General features: G+C 50.7%; 1 protein-coding gene and 1 pseudogene across 10 annotated transcripts in view; both read left to right on the top strand.

Annotated features, from left to right (window-relative positions):
* The window catches only part of AKAP13 (A-kinase anchoring protein 13), a 334433-nt gene extending 313954 nt beyond the window's left edge, over positions 1-20479 (top strand). For 9 of the 10 annotated variants that reach the window (XM_042941070.1, XM_042941069.1, XM_042941066.1 and 6 more), the window contains 11 exons: positions 4822-4898; positions 5872-6053; positions 6169-6251; positions 8216-8410; positions 10922-11083; positions 11628-11698; positions 12146-12190; positions 15498-15548; positions 16182-16631; positions 17497-17830; positions 18666-20479. In XM_042941070.1, coding sequence (XP_042797004.1) covers positions 4822-4898; positions 5872-6053; positions 6169-6251; positions 8216-8410; positions 10922-11083; positions 11628-11698; positions 12146-12190; positions 15498-15548; positions 16182-16631; positions 17497-17830; positions 18666-18715 — 1700 coding nt within the window. In that variant the 3' untranslated portion in view covers positions 18716-20479. The remainder of the gene's footprint in view (positions 1-4821; positions 4899-5871; positions 6054-6168; positions 6252-8215; positions 8411-10921; positions 11084-11627; positions 11699-12145; positions 12191-15497; positions 15549-16181; positions 16632-17496; positions 17831-18665) is intronic. The other variant, XM_042941067.1, reaches the window with a different exon arrangement.
* On the top strand, positions 53-992 carry LOC122223237 (annotated as a pseudogene).
* Positions 20480-21111: the final 632 nt, after the last annotated feature.

The raw sequence follows: 21111 nt of genomic DNA, 5'->3' as shown, positions 1-21111 counted from the left end.
TTGTTAGCAGTCACTGGCTGATTTGTCCTAGGGAGCCGCATCCACACATCACATGGGAGCAGCCGCCCTCAAATCGTTCTTAATTTTCTATCAGAAAGGACAGGCCGAGATAGCTCACAAGGTCCTAAACTCCAGTAGGATAAAAAGGAAAGTTAGGGAAAAGGGGGGAAAGGGGGAAGATTCTAAACAGCAAAGCTAGGTGGCCCTGCTCCGTTCCTGGTCCCGGTGACGCCGAGGGCGTGCGTGCCAGGGGCGGCCCCACGGAGTGGGAGGCGGAGGGGGAGCTGGCGCCAGGGCCTGTGTGGCGGTGTGGCTCTCGCGGGAGGAGTGTGGGGGTAGGCCCAGCAGCACTGGCGTCCAAAGCAGAGCACGCAGTAAAAAATCTTAGCGTGGAAAATGCCACGAAAACGAAGGAACAAGTTGCTAGCAAGGGGAGCCCCGGCCCTCCCTCTGGAGGCCGGTGAACGTGGTGTGCCTCCAGCAAATGTAGGCAGTTCCGTCGGGCAGTGTGGGCGGGACGTGCGCCAGAGGCTCGGGGAGCCACAGGCAAGGGTGAGAGAAGAGATGGACAGGACTGGGGAGGTGGTGAGACGGCCGAGGGAAAAGCCATCCGGTCATGGTCTGCGGGCACTGAGCACTGACCCTCTTCCATGACCATCATGATGCCTTTGACCCTGATGTTTTCCCTGAAGTCCTTAGGAAGACACACGTGCTTCCTAAACTTCATGCTCTCACTTACCTTCATTGTCAACGTTCTGGTGTCAGTTGTCTCTTGTGGGTCGCCTGTGGCCAGCTTCTAATCAAATGTTGTATTTTGACCCAATCTGTAAGGTCCTGACAGCAGGGGACTTTCACCCGATCTCATGGCAGGATGCTCATTATATAATGTGAAATTCATAAAGCAATTTAGGGGGGCATCTGGGGGACTCAGTCATTTAAGCGTCCAACTTGGGCTCAGGTCATGATCTCATGGTTTGTGAGTTTGAGCCCCGTGTTGGGCTCTGTGCTGACCTCTCGGAGCCTGGAGCCTGCCTCCAATTCTGTGTCTCTTTCACTCAAAACATTAAACAAAATTAAAGAATAAAGCAGTTTCAAAAGACAAGAAAACAAGCAAAAATCCCGAGTGTAAGATTACTGTAAAAACGCAAGCTGTTAAGGAGGGCAGATTCCCCTACAGAAATGGGCAGCACATTTGGAGCTGGGGCCTCCGGTGTCCGTTGCAAGGAGTGGAACTGCCATCAGATACCAAGTCAGAGTGTGTGAGATTAAAAATACGTCACTTGTTCTGAAGACAGGTGGTAGAGGACCTTCCAGGTCCCAGGACCGTAGAGAACTGTTCTGTTTAACTCCTGTCGACTCGATGGATTATTAAACCTGATGATCTTTATCTCTTTCATAACCCTAACCCTAACCCTAATTTTCTATTGGGTTTTAATTCTTTTCTTTTAAAAGATCGGCTACATCAAGTTAAGGAAGTTATCATGAGGTTTGTTCATTCTCTGTGCTTGTGATTGATTGCTTAATAATTGTTTTCATCGAACCTGCGCTCTCTGGGCCCCTACGGCGGCTCTGACCTCCCCAGCAGCACTGAGTCTGCCCGCCCCCATGCCGGCTTCCGCAAGCCGCCTGCCCAGTGCACAGCCCCGCTGGCCTAAGACCAAGGCTGGGGATGAAACCTATGCCTTTCTCTCGTCTGTGACATGTCCGTGACACCGTGGGTAACTGCTGTCGGCCAGCCCCCTAGCGTCCTTCACTGACGTGTCCCCACACTTGGACCAAACAGCAAAGATGTCCCAGGTAGTCGCATGGCTCCAGAGGTGCATGAAGCGACCCTGCTCAGAGGTTGGGGTCTGTGCAGACGTGCTCACTCCGCAGTCTGATGGGTGCGGGAAACAAGGGCTGGACGAGGCCGGGGGCAAGCGGTGAGGAGCGGCATTAAACTTACTTATGAAGGATGAAGTCGTGAAGGATGGCCTGGTTTGGGGTGGCAGAGAGGGACCCAGTCAGGATGGAGACGTCCACAGCCGATGCTGCTGATCAGGGTGGACAGACAGTGGGTTCCAGAGTGAGGGTTTTCAGCAGGAGAGGAACACATTGGACAGGGGATGCGGTGAGGAAGCAGCAGCGGGACAGGCTGGTGACAGAGACAGGAGAGCCCCTGCCGCAGGGGTTCGGGGCCAGCGCACAGGGCCGGAGCTCCAGCAGGAGCGTGAGGAGGAAGGACCGGAGTGCTTCAGAGGAAAGAAAGATCCCTTCCTGCCCCCAGCATGTGTGTCCCTGCTCCGTGGTGAACTTGAACTCTGTGATCCCTGAGGCTGCCTCCACACTCCGATGCTCTGAGAACCCGCTTCAGGCCTCTGCCCACATTGGCTGCTTGGGGCCGTCTTCAGGCAGCCTGGCCCTTGAGAAACGCCTGCCTCCTTCATAAGGACCTGAGTTTCCTAGAGCTGCTGCCTGGAGCCCGCACTTGACTCCTTCCTGCACATGGCACTTTGTGTGTTCACCCCCAAAGCAAAAGCTCCTGGATTCCGGCTGGGGGAGTGCAGCTGTGGCCCAGCGATGGCTTCTGTGGCTCAAGGTGCCTCTAGCAGGGACAGGGGCTGGTGCAGAGTCGTCCTCCTCCAGGCACACTCGTGCCAAGAACAGCCAATATGGTGCTGGGCACCCCTCGAATGGGACGAGTGTTGTTCTCCGACCCACCGACCCTGGTCATACAAACCTTAGGATCCAACTAAGTTGAAACTTGTGTTTTGGAATTTTTTTCTTTTTTGGCAGACACCTGAATTATTTATTTTTTATTTATTTATTTTTTTTCAAATTTTTTTTTTTTAACGTTTATTTATTTTTGAGACAGAGAGAGACAGAGCATGAACGGGGGAGGGGCAGAGAGAGAGGGAGACACAGAATCGGAAACAGGCTCCAGGCTCTGAGCCATCTGCCCAGAGCCTGACGCGGGGCTCGAACTCACGGACCGCGAGATCGTGACCTGAGCCAAAGTCGGACACTTAACCGACTGAGCCACCCAGGCGCCCCGACACCTGAATCATTTAAAAGTAAACTTCAAGAAACTTGTCAAAACTATTAGTAGTCCATAGAAAATTCCTGTGGTCTCAGCTAAAAAACTGTACCTCCCCAGGAATCAGACATCCTTGCTTCTGTTTTCTTTTTTTTTTATTAAAAAAATTTTTTTTTACATTTATTTATTTTTGAGAGAGAGATAGAGCATGAGCATGGGAGGGGCCGAGAGATGAGGAGACACAGAATCCAAAGCAGGCTCCAGGCTCTGAGCTGTCAGCACAGAGCCCGACGCGGGGCTCGAACTCACAAACTGAGAGATCATGACCTGAGCCGAAGTCGGACGCTTAACCGACTGAGCCACCCAGGAGCCTCAACTTCTGTTTTCTGTATAGCTTGGTAGTAAATTACACGGGGAGGGGCTTCCAGTCGTGGGAAGTGGTAGGAAAGGCCAGAAGGGACCTGACCACCTGTAAGGGGGCTGCAGAAGCCCCCATTCTTTTCCCAAGGAATCATAGGCCCTCCTTCCAGGGAAAAGAAGACACAGGGGGGCCAGCCTGGGTTAGATCTCAGTAGATGGCTGATCTCCAGAGATGCCAGACTTTGTCCTCACGGGAGGAATGGAAAATTCGAACTCCAACACAGCAAGAGTGTGTGGCTTTCTTTGGGTTACTAGATCCAAGTGGATAGTTACTTTGACTTTTGTCTTAGTTGAGAGGGAGGGCTGGCTGTGTCCATGCTAGACAGAGGTTGAGGTTGCCTAGGAGACGTTGGAGCAGGGGGAAGAGCCACTGTGTTCACATGTACCTGTGAAACCAGAGGGCGTCGCAGAGCCCTTCTGTTCTCCTGGGGTGCAGGGCGGGGGGGAAGCCCACCTTTATTAGACTGAGGCATTTTTATCCATCAGCTGTTGGCGGCTCTCTGGTCTGCTCTCCCACGCCTCTTCCATTGTTACGATCAAAAGTCGAGGATGTCGTGGAATGTGGTACTATTTGACATCTGTTAAAGTCCTTCCCAACTTTATTCTGGGAGAATTTTACTTTTTTTTTTTATTTTTTATTTTTTATTTTTTATTTTTTATGTTTTATTTATCTTTGAGAGAGAGACATAGTTACACGTAGGGAAGGGGCAGAGAGAAAAGGAGACAAAATCCAAAGCAGGCTCCAGGCTCTGAGCTGTCAGCACAGAGCCCGACCCGGGGCTCAAACTCAGGGACCATGAGATCACGACCTGAGCCGAAGTCGGACGCTCAACCAACTGAGCCACCCAGGCGTCCCAGGAGTATTTTATTCTTAAAGTCTTGCCTTATGGGATAGATCTTTCCGGAACTGCGTACTCAAGCTTTCTCAAGATATGGCTTTGGTGATAGCTGCTGTTATTTCAAAATGTCTCAGAAGGGGTGCCTGGGTGGCTCAGTCGGTTAAGCGTCCGACTTCGGCTCAGGTCATGATCTCATGGTTTGTGAGTTTGAGCCCTGCGTCTGGCTCTGTGCTGACGGCTCAGAGCCTGGAGCCTGCTTCGGATTCTGTGTCTCCTCCTCTCTGTGCCCCTCCCCCGCTTACACTCCGTCTCTGTCTCTCAAAAATGAATAAACCTTAAAAAAAATTTTTTAAAAATGCCTCTGAAAATCTAATGACCACATATGGCTCCTGTAAAAATATTAAATGGTCACCTTGGAGGAGCGGAGTGTACTGTCGGTGCCTTGCCGTGTGGGGTGGGTTGCTGAACTGTCCCCTAATAGAGGTGCTCTGACCGTGCTTCACCACTAAGTACTCCTTGTTCTTTCTCTCCTTCCCCATTTTCCAGAGGCTCAAGCAGTTCTCCTTACTGACATTTTAGTTTTCCTTCAAGAAAAAGACCAGAAATACGTCTTTGCGTCATTGGTAAGCTGAATTGTTGGTGTCTTCTGTTTGTAATTGATGATGTTTGAAACAGCTGGAATAGGTATTGGGTCTGACCATGGATTACTGCTCTCCTGCCCCCTCAAAATGAATTTGCTCAGGACAGCTTCCTCTGAGGAATCTCTCAGATACCTTTGCAATTTTCTGTCTCCATGCCATCCCCTTCTCCCCCCCCCCCAAAAAAAAACCATTATTTTTCTGTTCCCTCACAGTCCCTTTTAGAGTCTTGGGCATTCTATCCAAAGAAATCTGTTGCTGGAGTATTTCTTGCACGTTATGCCCCGTAAATCGTGCCAGTATGTATTGTTGCCAGACAGATTCACAGAGGAACCTAGAAGGGTTCATCCTGTAGACACCATGTCTGGATCCTCTAGAGATACGAATTATTATCTCTTTTTTGGAAATCTTTTTCTGTTTGATAAAACGTAAATGATGAGATACTTCTCTTGATCTTAAATGCACCACAGTTTGCTAAACCATACGCCCTTTTTCCCCAGTCTTGAGAAAAAACTGACGTACGTCCCTGGGGGAGGCATACAGAGTGATGGTTCCATTTACATACATTATTCAGTGCTCACCACAGTAAGCTCAGCTCCCGTCATCTCCTAGGGATCTAGTATAAAGAGAAGAGGGAAAGAAATGGGAACCCGTGTGATAAGAACCCCCGGCACCTTCTGTGTGTGCCATACAGCACTGTTAGCCGTAGCCCTCGGCCCTCGTGCCTGCTCCTCTCCTGACTGGTACCTTTTGACCATCTCCCTGCCCCCCCACATCTGGTAGCCGCAGGTCCGGTCTCTTTTTCTAGGAGTTTGGTGTGGGCTTTTTAGGGTTTTTTTTCTTTTAGATTCCACATATACGTGAGATCGTACATCTGGTCTTGCCTTAGATCAGAGTTGTTCTTGAGAGTTAGACTGTCGCCTGCCTCTGTCATGTCGGCCGTCTCCCCTTTCTCCAGGACCAGAAGTCAACAGTGATCTCTTTAAAGAAGCTGATTGTGAGAGAGGTAGCGCACGAGGAGAAAGGTCTGTTCCTGATCAGCATGGGCATGAGGGACCCCGAGATGGTGGAAGTGCACGCCGGCTCCAAAGAGGAGCGGAACAGCTGGATTCAGATCATCCAGGACACGATCAACACCCTGTAAGCAAAACACCGGGGCGCCCGGCCCCCTCTGACCTCATCCCCCCCCAGGGAGCCACCGGGGTCACTGACCTCGTGCGGGTCTTTGATCCGTCTTGTGCTGTGTTGGTGTCAGGAACAGAGATGAAGACGAGGGAATTCCTAGCGAGAGCGAGGAAGAAAAGCGGGCGCTGGACAGCAGAGCGCGGGAATTAAAAGGTGAGGCTGTTGGCAGCGTCTGGGGCCTTGCGCGTGCCGTGTGTGCAGGTGCGGAGGCTGCCGTCCCAGCATGCACTTCAAAACAGGAAGTGAATGGCTTTTGACAGAGGAGCAGCCAGATTGGAGCCGACCAGCGTGCCGGTACAATGGCCGTCAGAAGGGGTCCGACACCAGGTCAAGGGGACATCCTCTTTTCTCACTGGCCGTGTTCTTGGAACCCAGTTGGCCTTCTTTGTACTTTGTCGCAGAAGAATTTGCCAAAATTCACGGTCACGTCTAAGATTAAAACAGAGAGAGAGGTACTGGAGGAAAGGAGCTTTCCAGTTACTCTGTTTTTATCAGTTACTCCTGCCACTGTGATGTGTGTTCACAATGAGTTATGAGGTGGTTTTGGGAGACGTGTGCTCACTGATGATGTTCGACTTCTACTTCTGTTTCGTGTAGTCTTGTCGACATCCCTATATGCTCATCCCCATTGTGCAGATGAGAAAGCTGAGGCCCATGAAGGCCAAGCAGTCCAGGGTCACATATGTGCTGCATGGCCGAGAAGTCTCCCCTACCTGTCAACAGCAGAGGCTCCCCTCTCTCTGCCAGTGCTTACTGAGTGTTGTGCTTTGGGTAGAAATAAGGCCGACTCAGGTAAATGTAAGCACCCGAGGAGTCCAGCTAGTCCTTTAAGCTGGACAAAGCGATAACGTTGTGTTTTGGGGAGGGGGGAAAATGGCAGATTTAGGCTGAAGCCAGAGTTGCACCTGATTTATCAGCCCATGATGAGCACGGCGGGGATGAAAACTTCCTTCTCTAGATGTGTTTGAAGCACTCAGCCAGGTATACTGTCCTATAGGTGCTAGGGAGTGGGATGTGCAAAGGTTCCTGGAGCAGCCCCTGCTGTCAGGAAACCCACGTTAGCAGGGAAGACGGGCACAAATGATGGACTGGACCGCAGGCACATACAGATGCGGGACCTAATCCTGCCTGTGGGGACTCACAGAGCAGCTTGACACGTGAGCTGACTCTCAAAGCAGTTCCTGCACCAGACGACAGGCACGGTTAGGTGAAGAGGAAAGAGGACTGAGGGTTGGTGAGGAGTGGCAGGTTGGTGTGCCGGGGGGTCGGGGCCAAGAGATGGGGATGAAGCTGGAAAGGTGCCAAGGCTTGAGCGGCAACAAGGAAATGATAGATTTGTGTAGCAAAATTTCAGCCTGAACTGCCTTCTTTGGCATCGAAGCCAGTGGGAGATCTGCTGGAGGGAGTGGGGGAGCCCCCAGGAGTGGAAGGCCCATTGAGGAGACTCCTGCGGAGAAGGGTGCGTGTGGGACGGCACCCACTGGCCAAGCTGAAGGATGGAGGGAGGAGGGGGGACGGCAAGAATGGAGAAAAGAGCTTTCTGACAAGGACTAGGCATCTAAGTGAGGAGAGCCACAGGCCAGTGGGACTCAGCGGTCTGGTGCTCATCAGCGGGCAGGATTTGGGGTGCTTTGCGTGAGTTACCAGCACGTGGGAGATCATTGAAGCTATGGCAGTGAAGATCCCCAGAAGGAGGTGTGTGAGGTGTGGGATGGAGCCCAGACGGAGCCTGGTCTTCCGCTGCCGGTGGCAGGAGGAGAACCAGTGGGGTCCTCAAAGTGAGGGAGGGAGACCGTTCAACGGGGGAAACGTGAAACCAGGCCTCGTTGGGTCAGTAATGGTCGCCTTGGAAAGAGCAGACGCAGACAGGAGTGGGTTGAGAAATACACAGGAGGCAGGAGTGTTTCCAACAAAGTTCATGCTTGTTATGTCAGAAGATCTGATCTTGCCTGGAAAGACCCAGGATAGAAATTGCCTTCATGAAGGAAAGGGGGGTGGGGGGTGGACCTGTGTTCTCTGTTGTCCCAGTGATGACCACGAGGTGGCGCCCATGTCTTGGTCGTCTCTTCCTAAACCCCAGTCAAGTGACCAGACCTTTTCTCCATTGTCCCCTGCAGAACAACTTCAGCAGAAGGACCAGCAGATCCTTCTTTTACTGGAAGAGAAGGAGATGATCTTTCGGGACATGACTGAGTGCAGCACTCCCTTGCCTGAGGAGTGCTCCCCGACTCACAGCTCTAGAGTCCTCTTCCGCTCCAACACAGAAGAGGCACTCAAAGGAGGACCTTTAATGAAAAGTGCAATAAATGAGGGTAATCACCCCTCCTGATCCCTTCCCAAAGTGGTTAATGCTCTGACATTATCTGCCAGCTTTTACTGTTTTATTGTAAAATAAAGCACAAATACAGAAAACAACCCAAAACAAATAATTTTGTTTAGTAAATTACTATCAGAAGAACATCCTTGAAACGGCTACCCAGGCCCGTGGCCCATGGTTTTCTGGCCACGGGCGTATTCATAGACACGATAGTCTTGCGTGTGGTTTTTGTTAGGCTTTTCCAGAGTCCTGTTTTCCAATCCTCCCTCCATCCCTTTCTTTCTTTCCCACACACTTTTCCTTTGAAGAACCTGAGCTCTTTGACTTGTAGCATCTCTCACGGTCTGGCTGTTACTCAAGCAGGGCATCTGCTCCTCTGTCCTAGTTGCTTCACACCCACGGCTACATTCAGAGGCTTAGTTCCTCGGCCGTGATCCCTTTGGTGAGCCACGTTCTCCTAGTGCTGTGCTCTTGTATCAGAGGCAAGAATAGCTCCTCGTCTCCTTCTCTGTAACACAGAGAAAAAGGAAGATAAAAGGATAAATACTTGATTTTTTTCCCCCTTTATCTACTAATTTTCAGGATAGTGAGTTGATCTGTGGTCACCCTCTAAAGGTGACCACAACTTTTTAGATCTTACTGTAGACTCATGAATTTAAACCTGTTTGATGGGGTTCCAGTCGGTATAACACTGATCCTTATGACAAGTTCCAAGTGTCCTCTCTCTGCCAACCAGCACCTCTTGGTTTGGCTTCGGAGTCGTTTTGCCACGGCCCCAGTACTTTCTGAGAGCTGCCTGGCTGTTTGGCATACTAAGATGTTGTAGGCTCATCTTGTTTTCTGCCCAGGCCTAGAGTCACGTCTCTAAGAAGCTCATGTTTCTGGTAGCGAGAAATGATAGCTTAAGACCACAGTCTGGGCAGTAGGGACGGTCATCGCTGCTGAGGTTCTTTGTCATGTGGCTTGTCATCCCGGATGGCTGAATCTCATCCTTCAGTAGGTGTCTCCGGAAAGGCTCGCGAGGACAGTACCCTGTGTGCTTCCACACTGTTGATAATTTGTGCCAGTGAGAGCTTGAAAGTCTGCTCCTCTGCTGGGATAGAAAATCCTGGGTTCATGTCTTCTCCCCTTGGGTATCTCAGTTGTTCTTAAATAATGTTACTCCTTTTTTTCTGACTTAGCGCATTGCCACCGGAGTGTGATCAGAATTCGATTCTTCCCATAGAAGTCATGTGCCATCTGCCAAGTGCCCAAAGAACTACCTATTCGAAATCCAAGTAATGTTACTAGCACAGGCCTTAGTGTTGGGGTTTTTCTGGGTTGATGTCCCCAGGTTCTCAGTGTTCTAATTTGGTGTGGCTTCAGAGTTTGCAGATTTCAGGAAAGTATTCTTAAAGGATAGTTTGTAGCATCTTCCCTATGCCCGTGCTTTGATTTTCTCCTTCAAGAACGTGCGTCACCCACATGCTGGGCTGTCTCCGCCTGTCCTCAGTACTTGTCACTTTCTCTTCACGCTTTTTCTCTCCCATCTTTTTAAAGTTCCAGTATCCTGCCCCCTTCTGGTAAGTTGTTTTCTGTTGGGTCTGTTTGCTCCTATCTTGTACTTCCTGTTTCTAAAATGATTGTTTCTCTTTGTTCCCACTTGTTTGAGTCTGTGTTTCCCGATTCCTGCCTGGGTTCCTCCCTGCCTGTGTCCTCTCCTCACTGTAAGTAGCTTGTCCACTTTATGAACGTGGCTTTCTGATGTGCCGTTACCACCCGCAGGGAAGTTACGCTCCACGTTCCTTCTCTAGCTCTCTCTCCTTAGCTTTGTGTGAGATTTGACTTTGAGGTCTCCCGGTTGCGCATTTTTACGTGAAATAAGTTTCTTAATTTTTTACGTTCAGATACCTGTTCTCATTTCGTGGGGCTCTTTGTTTCCGTGTGGTGTTTTTTTTAAAAAATATGATGGCTTATCTTACAAGATTCCCTGCCTCTGTTTCCCTCCTCCCCCTACTCCTCTGTTGCTCCCCTCCTGCTCAAATTTTATTCCACCGGAAGCACTTTCTCCTTTCCGTGGGACACTGGCTCTAGAAAAGAGGCCTCGCTGGTCACAGACTCGAGAATCTGGATACATCTCTGCTCTGGTCCCTTGAGCTCACTGTGGCAGCAGGCACAACCCTGCCAGTTTTAGCTGCTCTCAAATTGGCCCATCTTACTTCCCAGGGAATTCTTTTTGGTTAATTTGGCACAGACTCTAGAAGGCCACGCTCCTTCCAGTAAATTCCTCTGTCTTCCCTGTGCCCTTTCAAGTTTCTTAGGCCTCATATAAATAAGGCTAAAGGTTTAATCTCAGAATTCCCAGTAGAATCCAGCTAAGACATGCATTCTGAGCAAAGGGGGTCACCTAGTCACTCTCTGGAATTTTCTGATCATGCTCTCCCTGTACATCTTGTGTATTACCTGGAGATGTTCTTTTTTTCATTGGAAGGTGAAATGTCACTTTTGCTTGTTTCCTTTTTTCCAGTGGAGATCCTTCAGGGTTTGGTGAGTGGAAGCCTGGGAGGCACACTGGGGCAGGCTGTCAGTAGCCCTGTTGAGCAAGAAGGTACGGTTGGCCCTGTTTCCTTGCCCCGGAGAGCAGAGACCTTTGGAGGATTCGACAGCCATCAGATGAATGCTTCGAAAGGTAAATGATTTAGGGGCCTTTGGCTGGCTCGGTCGGGAGAGCATGTGACTCTTTCGGGATCATGAGTTCAAGCCCCACATTGGGCCTAGAGCTTACTTTAAGAAAAGGGAAAAAAAAAAAAAAGGTAAATGCTTTAGAACTTGTACGTCTGTAGGCGATCCTTGACTATCACATAAAACCAAAAATGATGTATGTTCTGGTAGCTTCAGCTCCTTGGTCCCTTTCAGCCAATAGATGTTCTAGTGAAATCCCATGGAGCAGCTAGCTGCCAAAACACAGTTTCTTTCAGTGTCACGCTTATTTTGAGTAATAAAAAATAATTTCCTGGGATCTCAGCTAAGGTGTGGCCAAAGGACCAATAATACTTGTTTTTCTTTTCTGCTTCTAATTCTTCTGCCTCAGTAAACTTATTAATAATTACTTAGTTGCCACCATTTGGCATTAATAAGATGCCTAAATAGTATATCTCTAAGCTATGTATATTGTGTTCTTTCCTAATCTGTTTCACAACTTAAAAAAAAAAAAAAAAACGTGTTTGCTTTAGGAGGCGAGAAGGAAGAGGGAGAGGATGGCCAAGATCTTAGAAGAACAGAGTCGGACAGTGGTCTGAAAAAGGTATTTTTTGAAATCTGCCATCTAAGACCCCCTTAGCACCTGTCCTAATTCATAATCTTGGCAGCTAGTCCGTGTCGATCTTGTCTTGGATGCTGACTTGCTGTTACTTCTACTGTAAGAGGAAAGCACGTTTTTCAAGAGACCATACAGTTCAGAGTCCCCTGTTACTGGCCGTCCGGCCTTTCTGGCTCAGAACCGTATTTATGCTCCTGGCCCCCGCGCCTCTGGCCTGGCGCTCAGAGGTTTGCGTAAGTGCCACACACCAGCCTGAGCTCTTTACGGGGCCCCAAATCTGCATTGCCCTGCAGTGAGAGGCTGTGGGGCAAAAGAATGAAAAAGAGAAGCCAGAGCAGAATTGAGAAGCACATTGAATATTATTTTTGCCTCAGGATCTTTTTTTTTTTTTTTTTTTTTTTTTTGGTGTAATGTGTGTTTTTTGTTTTATAGGGTGGAAATGCTAACCTGGTATTTATGCTTAAAAGAAACAGTGAGGTAAGGGCATCGCAAGCTCCATGTAAGAATAGGGTTTTGTTACAATTGCTAGGCTGGGAATGCTCGTCTCTGATGTGCCGTGGTGAACAAGCTGACTCTGGGCTACGATCTGTGCACTTAACCAGCGCGGCCGCCGCCTCCCTCCCTCTCCTCCGCTTTTCCTGGGCCCCAGGGCACCATCCTGGAATTTCACCAGACTGTTGCCTCCCAGCACGGCCTCTGTCTGTGTCTCTGTCCTGGAGAAGCCAGCCTCTTGCTTTCTGTGAACATGGGCTGTGAGGCCTCCTTTCCTGTCACACAGGCCTGGCACCAAAAGCCACAAGTGTGGAACATGGCGGGTCAACTTGCGGGTAGTTGTGGGCACTGATTTCCCGTCCTGCGAAGACTCGGGTTGACTTTCCTTCTTTGAGTTTTACTCTTCACTGGCTGTGCGTCCCTCTGAAAGCAGCTGTGGCTTGCCTCTCGTTGGAGGGCAGCCTCTGACATGAGTCTTCCTCACCTTCCTCAGCTGAGTTCCGCTGACCTGGCCAAAGAATTGCACCTGTTCCACTCATGTCCCCTCCTCTCCTTGCTCCTCAGCAAATGCTGTTCCCCGCTGGCCACCCGTGCGTGGCTCTGAGTGTGTGCTGCGTGTGTAAGCAGACCGGAGTGTCCGTGACAGTGGCTTTGTGGGCTGTCCCTCTCAGGAGGCTCTTCGTGTTTCTTCTTGCTTTTAATGTGGATCTTTAGTCCCTGAGGAGCTTTTTCTAAAATTTTAAATTAAAGGAATCTTTCCCCTTTTTTCCCCTAAAACACAGAAGGATGTTTTCAGTTTGTTGGCATGGAAGTCTAAACACTGCAGTATCTGAAGGAACTCCCCTCAGAGCGTTCTTCTTAAATGAAATAAGCTTCCTCTCATGCAGACTGTCGCTCTCTGTCATCTGCTGCTTGAGCAAAATTAGCTCTTTTTTATTCGGTGACTTCTTCCCTGTACTTCATGACAAGGGTCAGGGAAGGAAGGCATTCCAGTATGGATTACACCCTGCAGATGCCCCAGCCAGAGCCTGCTGTCTTTGGTGACCTCTGTTTATTAAGAATAAAGTGAGGGGCACCTGTGTGGCTCAGTCAGTTGAGCATTTGACTCTTGATTTCAGCTCAGGTCATGATCTCCTGCTTTGTGGGATCGAGCCCCATGTTGGGCTTCTGTGCTGACAGTGCGGAGCCTGTTTGAGATTCTCTCTGCCCCTCCCACATGCACACACACTCTCCCTCTCTCTCTCAAAGAAACAAATATTTTTTTAAAAAAAGAATAAACTAAAAAGAGGTGTAAAAAGTGTTTTTAGAAGAGCTAAGCCTGATAATTAAGTTTTTTTTGTATTTTGCTCTTTGTACAGTTGATCCTTGAACAATGTGGGTTTGAACTGCATGGGTCCACTTAACATGTGATGTTTTGGGGTTTTTTTCTTTTTGGGGGGGGGTTTCAATAAATACAGTGCCATACTGTAAATGTGTTTTCCTTATGATGTTTGTAGTAACACTCTTTTCTCTAGCTAACTTTACTGTAAGAATACAGTATATAACATACAGAATATGTGTTAATTGACTGTCATGTTATGGGTAAGACTTCAGGTCAACAGTAGACTGTTACTAACGGTAACTACTGAACTACTAGTTAAGTTTTGGGGGCATCAAAAGTTATATATACACGTGGATTTTCTACTGTTCGAGGGAATCAGCATCCCAACCCCTGCACTGTTCAAGGGTCAACTGTATTATAAAAGGAATATGTGGTGATAGTAGAAAGCTTGAAAAATGTCCAGTAATGGAAAAAAGGAAAAAAAAGTAAGAATCCCACCACTGAGAAGTAACTGCTGTTCAATGGTTTATATTTGTAGCCTTTTCTTCTACATAACGTGTATTTTTGTGTGGGTGTGAATACTATAAAAATTGTTTTGTATAATTGATATCAGTACCCTCCCCCCCAGAAGCTTCATGCCCTTTTTTCCTCTCAACCCACTTTAGAAGGGTTTCCCCAGAGCACATGTGTACAGATGCGCTAACAGCTGCTTGTTGTTATGTTGTGGACAGTAGTTTAGTTAGTTCTTCCTGTACTTTTTTGCTTTGCAAACAACGCAGCAAGAACAGACCTGTGCACACAGTGACTGTTCCCTCCACACACTGCCCTGTGCTCTGGAAAGAAGTGTGTGTGGCATGCTCCCCTCCCTCCACGCAGGCTTGGTCTCACCAGCACCGGGAGGGGTTAGTTGTTAACTAAGGTTTTGTTGGCTTCGTAAGTTTGAGTGGGATTTCTTTATTTTTCATCTATTCGATTTCAGGTGAGTCATTTTTAATTGGTTATATAATTGGCCGTTTGTATTGCTTTTGTATATTGCTGGTTTATATTCCTTGCCTGTATTCTTATGAGGGTATTCATTTCTCATTGATCCATGAGAGCTTTTTTTTTTTTTTTTTTTTTTTTTTAGTTTATCTATTTTGAGAGTGTGTGAGCAGGGGAGGGGCAGAGAGAGAGAGGGAGACAGATCCCGAGCAGGCTCCACACTGTCAGCACAGAGCCTGACTCAGAGCCACAAACCTTGAGATCATGAAACCAAGAGCCGGACACTTAACTGAGCCATGCAGGTGCCCAAGAACCTTTTTCAATTCAAGGATTTTTTTTTTTTCATTTGACTTTTCTGTTCTGTATGTTCCTACCTTTTTCTTTTCCATTTCACATGGTGACCGTTAAAAGTGCATCTATGGTTTCTTGTTTTGCTTCTTCAAAAAACCTTCTCTGTTTCATGGTCAGAAGACATTCTTCTATTTTCTTATAACTCCTTATGGTTCTTTTTTTACACTTAACATTTTCATCTGTTTGAATATTTTTTGTGTGAGCCAAGATCCCACTCAGTTTTTCCCCAAGACTTCTTGGCCACTTTTCTCAGAACAATTTGTTGAATATTCTTTCCTTTCCCATTGATTTAGAAACTCTACTTATATACTAAGTTCTCATGATTTGCTCTGGACTTTCTGTTTCGTTACCCTGTACGTGTGTCATTCTTGTACCAATTTAGACCGGTGGCGTTTTATAATGCATTTAATGTGCGCTGATGTTCTTCCTGCCTACGGTTGTTTGTTTGCTGGTTCTTGTTCTGTATCTCTTAGGCACTTGTAGCTGCTTCTTCTTTCCAGTGCTTTCTGTCTGGAAACCTCCCATTCAGACTGAAGCACCTTGCCGTGTGTTGGGGGGTTATGTTGCCAGACGTCACGTGGGTGCGCTGGGTCCTGAGACTGGGTCCCAAGGTGACGTGGCCATTGCTTCCTTTTCCAGCAGGTTGTCCAGAGTGTCGTTCACCTCCACGAACTCCTCAGCACGTTGCAGGTACGGGCCTTTCTCTTTTATCCCTTCACTTGTTCTGACACGAACCGTAAGGGTGTTGTTGGTGTGGGGTTTGGAGGTTGCTAGTGGGTAAGCGGGGCCCTCTGTCAAGACAAGACTGGCTCTCACGATGAGAAAGGTTTCAAAAGGCAGTGGCTGGAGTGTCCTCCACCTTCTAAGATAGAGTTGATGATGGCAGACTGGAGGTGCTGTTAGCAGCCTTACTGCAAAGCACGTGGGGCACTGTCATGGTTCGGGGGTCTTCTGTCCAGAAAAGCTTTAGTATGATTGTAAGTTTCCATGTTCCATATCTCCGTGTGGTGTGTGGATAGGGCAGCCCTGCCCAAGTGAGGACCCCTTAGCACTTGCTGGGTATCATCTGTAAATTTTGCTCCCTTCCTTTTCTTTGAAGCTGTAACAGACCCAATTGCTCCTTGTCCCGCCTCCAAAATACAAGGCCCCACCCCAGGCCGTGTCAACAGCGAGCCACCCAGTTCCCCGAGGCTGGGTCTCCGCGCTGCCGACATTCCTGTGTGACAAGTGCCCAGGGTGGTGGTGGAGGGCTGTCACCCCGACTGGGCGAGAACGAGGGGGCGTTGGCGTCCGGCCGCACCTCGCTCCTCGGTGTCCCCGCAGGGCGTGGTGCTGCAGCAGGACAGCTACATCGAGGACCAGAAGCTGCTGCTGGCCGAGCGCGCGCTCAGCCGCGGCTTGTCGCGCCCCAGCTCCCTGGTGGAGCAGGAGAAGCAGCGCAGCCTGGAGAAGCAGCGCCAGGACCTGGCCAACCTGCAGAGGCAGCAGGCGCAGCACCTGGACGAGAAGCGGCGGCGGGAGCGCGAGTGGGAGGCCCGCGAGCGGGCGCTGCAGGAGCGCGAGGCGCGGCTGGCGCAGCGCGAGCAGGACGTGCGGCAGGGCCGCCAGGACCTCGACCGTGACCGCGACGAGCTGCAGTTCAAGAAGGGCGCCTACCAGTGCGACCTGGAGAGGCTGCGCGCCGCCCAGAAGCAGCTGGAGAGGGAGCAGGAGCAGCTGCGCCGGGACGCCGAGCGACTTAGCCAGAGGCAGGCGGAGCACGACGCCTGTCAGGTGGGGGCGCTGCGGCGTCGGGGAAGGGCCCGGTCCCTCCTGTCCTGCGTGCAGGGTGGGGGCGCTGTGGGGCCCGGGAGGGGCCCTGTCTGGAGCGCGGGCTCCAGCTGAGCCCGGTGGGCGGGAGCTGAGCCCCGCGGGCAGGTGCGGGGGCGACCCGAGCGGGTGTCAGGGCCTTCAGCGGCTGTTCTGGAACACGGACCTGCCTGTCTGTCAACACTCCTGTTGCCATGCGTTTGATGGATGGATCTGGGACCGCCACAGGAAATTCGGGTGGCGTCTTCCAGAGGGCAGTTCAGCGTCCCACAGAGGCACTCAGATGTATGGTGGGGGCAGCCGGTGGCTCCGTGCTGCTCTTCAGGGCGAGGATGGACTCCACCCCCATCCCAGTACATCAGGGCTCCTAGCACAGGGGCGCACAAACCAGACCGTCTTTCTGTCTGCGTCTTTGGTTTGGCCTCTGAGCCCCCACCCACCTGGCACCTGCCAGGCCCCCTGACCCCTCAGCCCTAAGGTAATTCTCCACAGCCCTGTGTCAGTCTTCAGGGAAGCAGCTGTCCCCTTTCTTCAGGGAATGGGAGTTCCTTTCTGAGCTGCCTCCTCCCAAGACACTATGAATTCTTCCCGGTGCGGACATTAAGTACATGCACTAAAAATATTAATGGTATCAAGGGTGGTACCTTTAACACTGACCCAGGTACTATATCGGGGGGCGGGCGCTAGGAAGGAAGCCCTGAATCCTTTTACAGCGAGTGCCGGGGGTCCGAGGAAGTGGGTGCACACCGGGCTGACCCCCACAGTTGATCTCCGCCAGCACTTAGTGAGCGGGCCCCGGGTTAACACCTCTCATCTTGAACATGTGCAGGTGTCTCACCAACACACCAAGCTGCTGAGGATCCCATCCTTCTTCCCGAATCCTGAGGAGTCCCCTTTGCCGTCTGTACCTGCGATAGCCAAATCAGGGTCACTGGACTCAGAACTCTCAGTGTCCCCAAAAAGGAACAGCATCTCTCGGACACACAAAGATAAGGGGCCTTTTCACATACTGAGTTCCACCAGCCAGACAAACAAAGTAGCAGAGGGTCCGAGCCAGGCCCCCGTGCCCGCCTCCACCTCCACCCGCCTGTTCGGGTTAGCCAAGCCAAAGGAGAAGAAGGAGAAGAAAAAGAAGAATAAAGGAAGCCGCTCTCAGTCTGGTGGTGAGTCGCATGCACCAGCTCTCCCTGCGCCCATGGTGTCCCCGGATCCTGCAGGGCGGGTGGATTTTGGTAGCGTGGGAAGGGTTTAAAAGGTGCCGTTCAGGTGTGTAAAAGCTGAACTGCCACCTCCCAAGCCCACCTGCTCTTATCTGCGCAGGACGCTGGGGCACGAACTCTCGGGCATCTAGGAACCCACTGTGTGCACGCGTGTGCAAAGGAGAGAGCACGGGTGTCGTTTTGGGGGCATCTGTTCCCCAGCTGAGGGACTGAAACTCACTTATGTGAAGATGAAAGTCTTCCCTGCTTCTCTCGGTCTAAGTCTAGTCATCTATACAATAACTAGCGCTTGGTGAGCTTTTCCCGAGATCTGATTTAATCCTCCAAGTGGCTGTGTGTGTGAAGTAGGTGATGCCAGCTGGAGAGAAACTAGGGGATGGAAGCTCAGAGAGACCACTGATGTCCCTGCCGGCTCGGAGCTTGGGATTAAATCCCCCTAAATGAGGCTCCCTGTTTGCACATCCCTTTCCCCTAAACCCCCCTCTGTTCCTTCTCGTTAGGATCACTCCCTCCCACCTATGTGGGAGGTCAGAGAAAAGTTTCTGTCTCCAGGCCTGTTTGTGAACAGATCTGACGCTTTGTCAGGCTAAAGGGAGCAGTAGGCGGTGAAGGGTGTCAGAGGACCTCATGCCCGGAACTGGTCAAGGAGACCCTGCGAGTGGGGTCAGGCGCCCACCAGGCCATCATCTGGGTGGAAACTTGGGTTGGGGAGGAAGAAAAGGGAGTATAATGAAAAGGCCAAGTTTTTCTGAAGTTTCACCTTGTGTCCCCTTCCCAGATGGCCCCACATCAGAAGTGCCCACGGAGGGTGAAGAGATCTTCTGCTGACCCTGCCCTCTGGCCCGGCCCATGGCTGCCAGCTCCCCACTGTCCTGCCGTTCCTGGGTGTGCTCTCCTACCGTGGACGCCCATGCCAGGAGACCAGGGCCCTGGACCAGGAACAGATGGTCTCGAATGTCAGGGTGGGGTGGGAGGCCCGGGGCTGGTGGCATTGGTGGTGGCCAACGGCTCCACTGAGGATGTTTCAGTGGTCCGGGCACTGGTTTGGGGCATGTCAGGAACTCCTAAAGGCCGAAAGAGGTTTCCAAATAAGGTCTGAAGTTATCCCTGCCTTTTATTTGGGGGACACAGCAGTCCGACAAGCAGATAGTGGGACTTTGTCCGTGTGCGTACCGGTACCCGTCTGCATGGACACGTAGGGTCTGCCGGAAGCGGCCACCCTCCGTGGCAGGTGCTGGCTCAGCTCGGCATAGAAAGTGCTGCCCGGCCTGCTCAGGTAGCGTGTGGGCGCTTGGGGCTCCCCCGGTCCTCTGCGGCAGTTTTCCCAGAACCTTACCCCGTGCACACCTCACCCCTTTTTGCATGTATTTCTCATTTCATTTTGGAAGGAAGGGCAAACGTTTGTGAAAACCAGTGAGAGAAGGTGTGATGTGTTCAAAAAGCATATATATGTACGTGATCTGCACCATCCTGATTTGGGACTATTTAAAAAAAAAAAATCTAATTTCAACATCCAATCCAAAGAAATCCTATTCTGGCTTCCTGTTTTTCCTGCATTGTGACACTTTTTGGTTGTCACTGACCCACAGCCTCCTGGCACCCTCCCAAGGGAAGAGCTACAGCTCCGGCAGCGAGGTTGTCCCCACCCCTGTTACCAGGACAACCGGCTGAGTAGGTTCAGATGAAGGAGTTCAGCCCGTGTGCAGTAATTTCCACCAGTGTAGACCGAGGGAAGCACTGGCCCAGGTGTGGCTCAGAAACGTTTTCATTCTGTCTTGGGGGCCCCGGCAGAATTTGATCTCTTAAAACCTTTTTCCAGTCTGAAGGTCTGTTGGTTGTTGTAGGTCACCCCTTGAAGGTGCCACGAATGTTGCCTGGTCTTTCTTTCTTTTCCCCACTGTGGGTGATCCGTGTCTGCTCGAGGCTCGTCACCAGCTGGTTGGAGCAGGACAGTTCGTGGAGTCCCCTCTGAGGCCCGTGTGCCTGCTGGATTCACTGCTTCCCTGCAGGGGGACAGCCTAGAAAAGTCTGTGCTTTCAGTGCGCCCTTTGATTCCTGCTTAGTGCCCCTCAGGAGCATGGGTCTTAGAACATAGTTGGAAAAACAAAATCTGTAACTTGGTGCTTGTTGATGAATTGCAAGCTGGCCTTGCAGATGGAGATATTTATCTTTCAGTTTATTTGAAAGAGGTCTGCTTTAAAATTTTTAGCTTAGATTTGTTTATTTATTTGTGTGTGTGTGTGTGTGTGTGTTAAGGGTAAACATACCGGCCCAACGGTTTCAGCTCTCCGATCCACGAGGAACTTGATGAGCCAGCAGTGCGGCTCACTCCTCAGTGTCTGTCCAAGTGCCTTGAGGGCCCAAAAGAAAATTAAGGGTTGGGGCAGGGGTCCGTGTCCTTCCCTCCTCCTACCCCACCTCCCTTCTTTGATCTAGGGTTGTCTTCCTTGCTTGAGAGTCGAGAAACGCCACTTGTGGGTTACATTTGCCTCTTTCTGTCCTGGAGATCTAGCCTTCAGAAACAGACTCTCAGAACCAAACCAACTAATCTTTTGAACTACGATGTACCCCCCCCCCCCACCCACCCCCCAAGACCCTAAGGTAGAGGACTTCCTTGCACCAGCCCATACAGCTCTGAGCTACAGCCCTGCCTGCCACGGTTCTCCTCCGGTCCACATGGAGCCCAGCTGTCTGTCCTCGTCCCCAACTCAGGTTCCCCTCTGGGGCTCCACGTCCCCCCCCCCCCCAAGAAGCACTCTGCTGGGGGGAATGGCCCCGGCAGATGAAGCCTGCATTCCTGCTTTGTGTCCACATAGGCCAGGCCTCCCCATGTACTCCCCACAGAGTCACCATGGACACTGGGTTTGTGTCCATTGCTGCCCAGCTCAATGGCGATTTGAAGGTGCCTTTTACTCCCAATCTGCTCGAAGGTTTAAGTTGTTTTGGTTGTTTTGGCTGGTGTTTTTTCCAGACAGATTTCACCTGCCCCCATACCCCAGGAACTCCACTCGGTTGCATTGTGGTTGGACCAGTGTGGAATCAGAATTGGAAAGTAGCTTCCTGCGTCCACCTGGCCTGCCCTCTCGCACAATGTGGTCTGCAGCACAGAGAGAACTGCTTCCTAAGACCTGTGCTCTGATGTGCCTTTCTCCTCTTTCCCCCATGAAACTGAACTCCGGGGGATGTTGTGCTTGCAGAACTGCCTGGATTGTTGCTGCTTGTGC

This window comes from Panthera leo, chromosome B3 (assembly GCF_018350215.1).
Source record: "Panthera leo isolate Ple1 chromosome B3, P.leo_Ple1_pat1.1, whole genome shotgun sequence".
NCBI classification, from domain to species: Eukaryota; Metazoa; Chordata; class Mammalia; order Carnivora; family Felidae; genus Panthera; species Panthera leo.
This window is presented reverse-complemented; position numbering and strand designations above follow the sequence as displayed.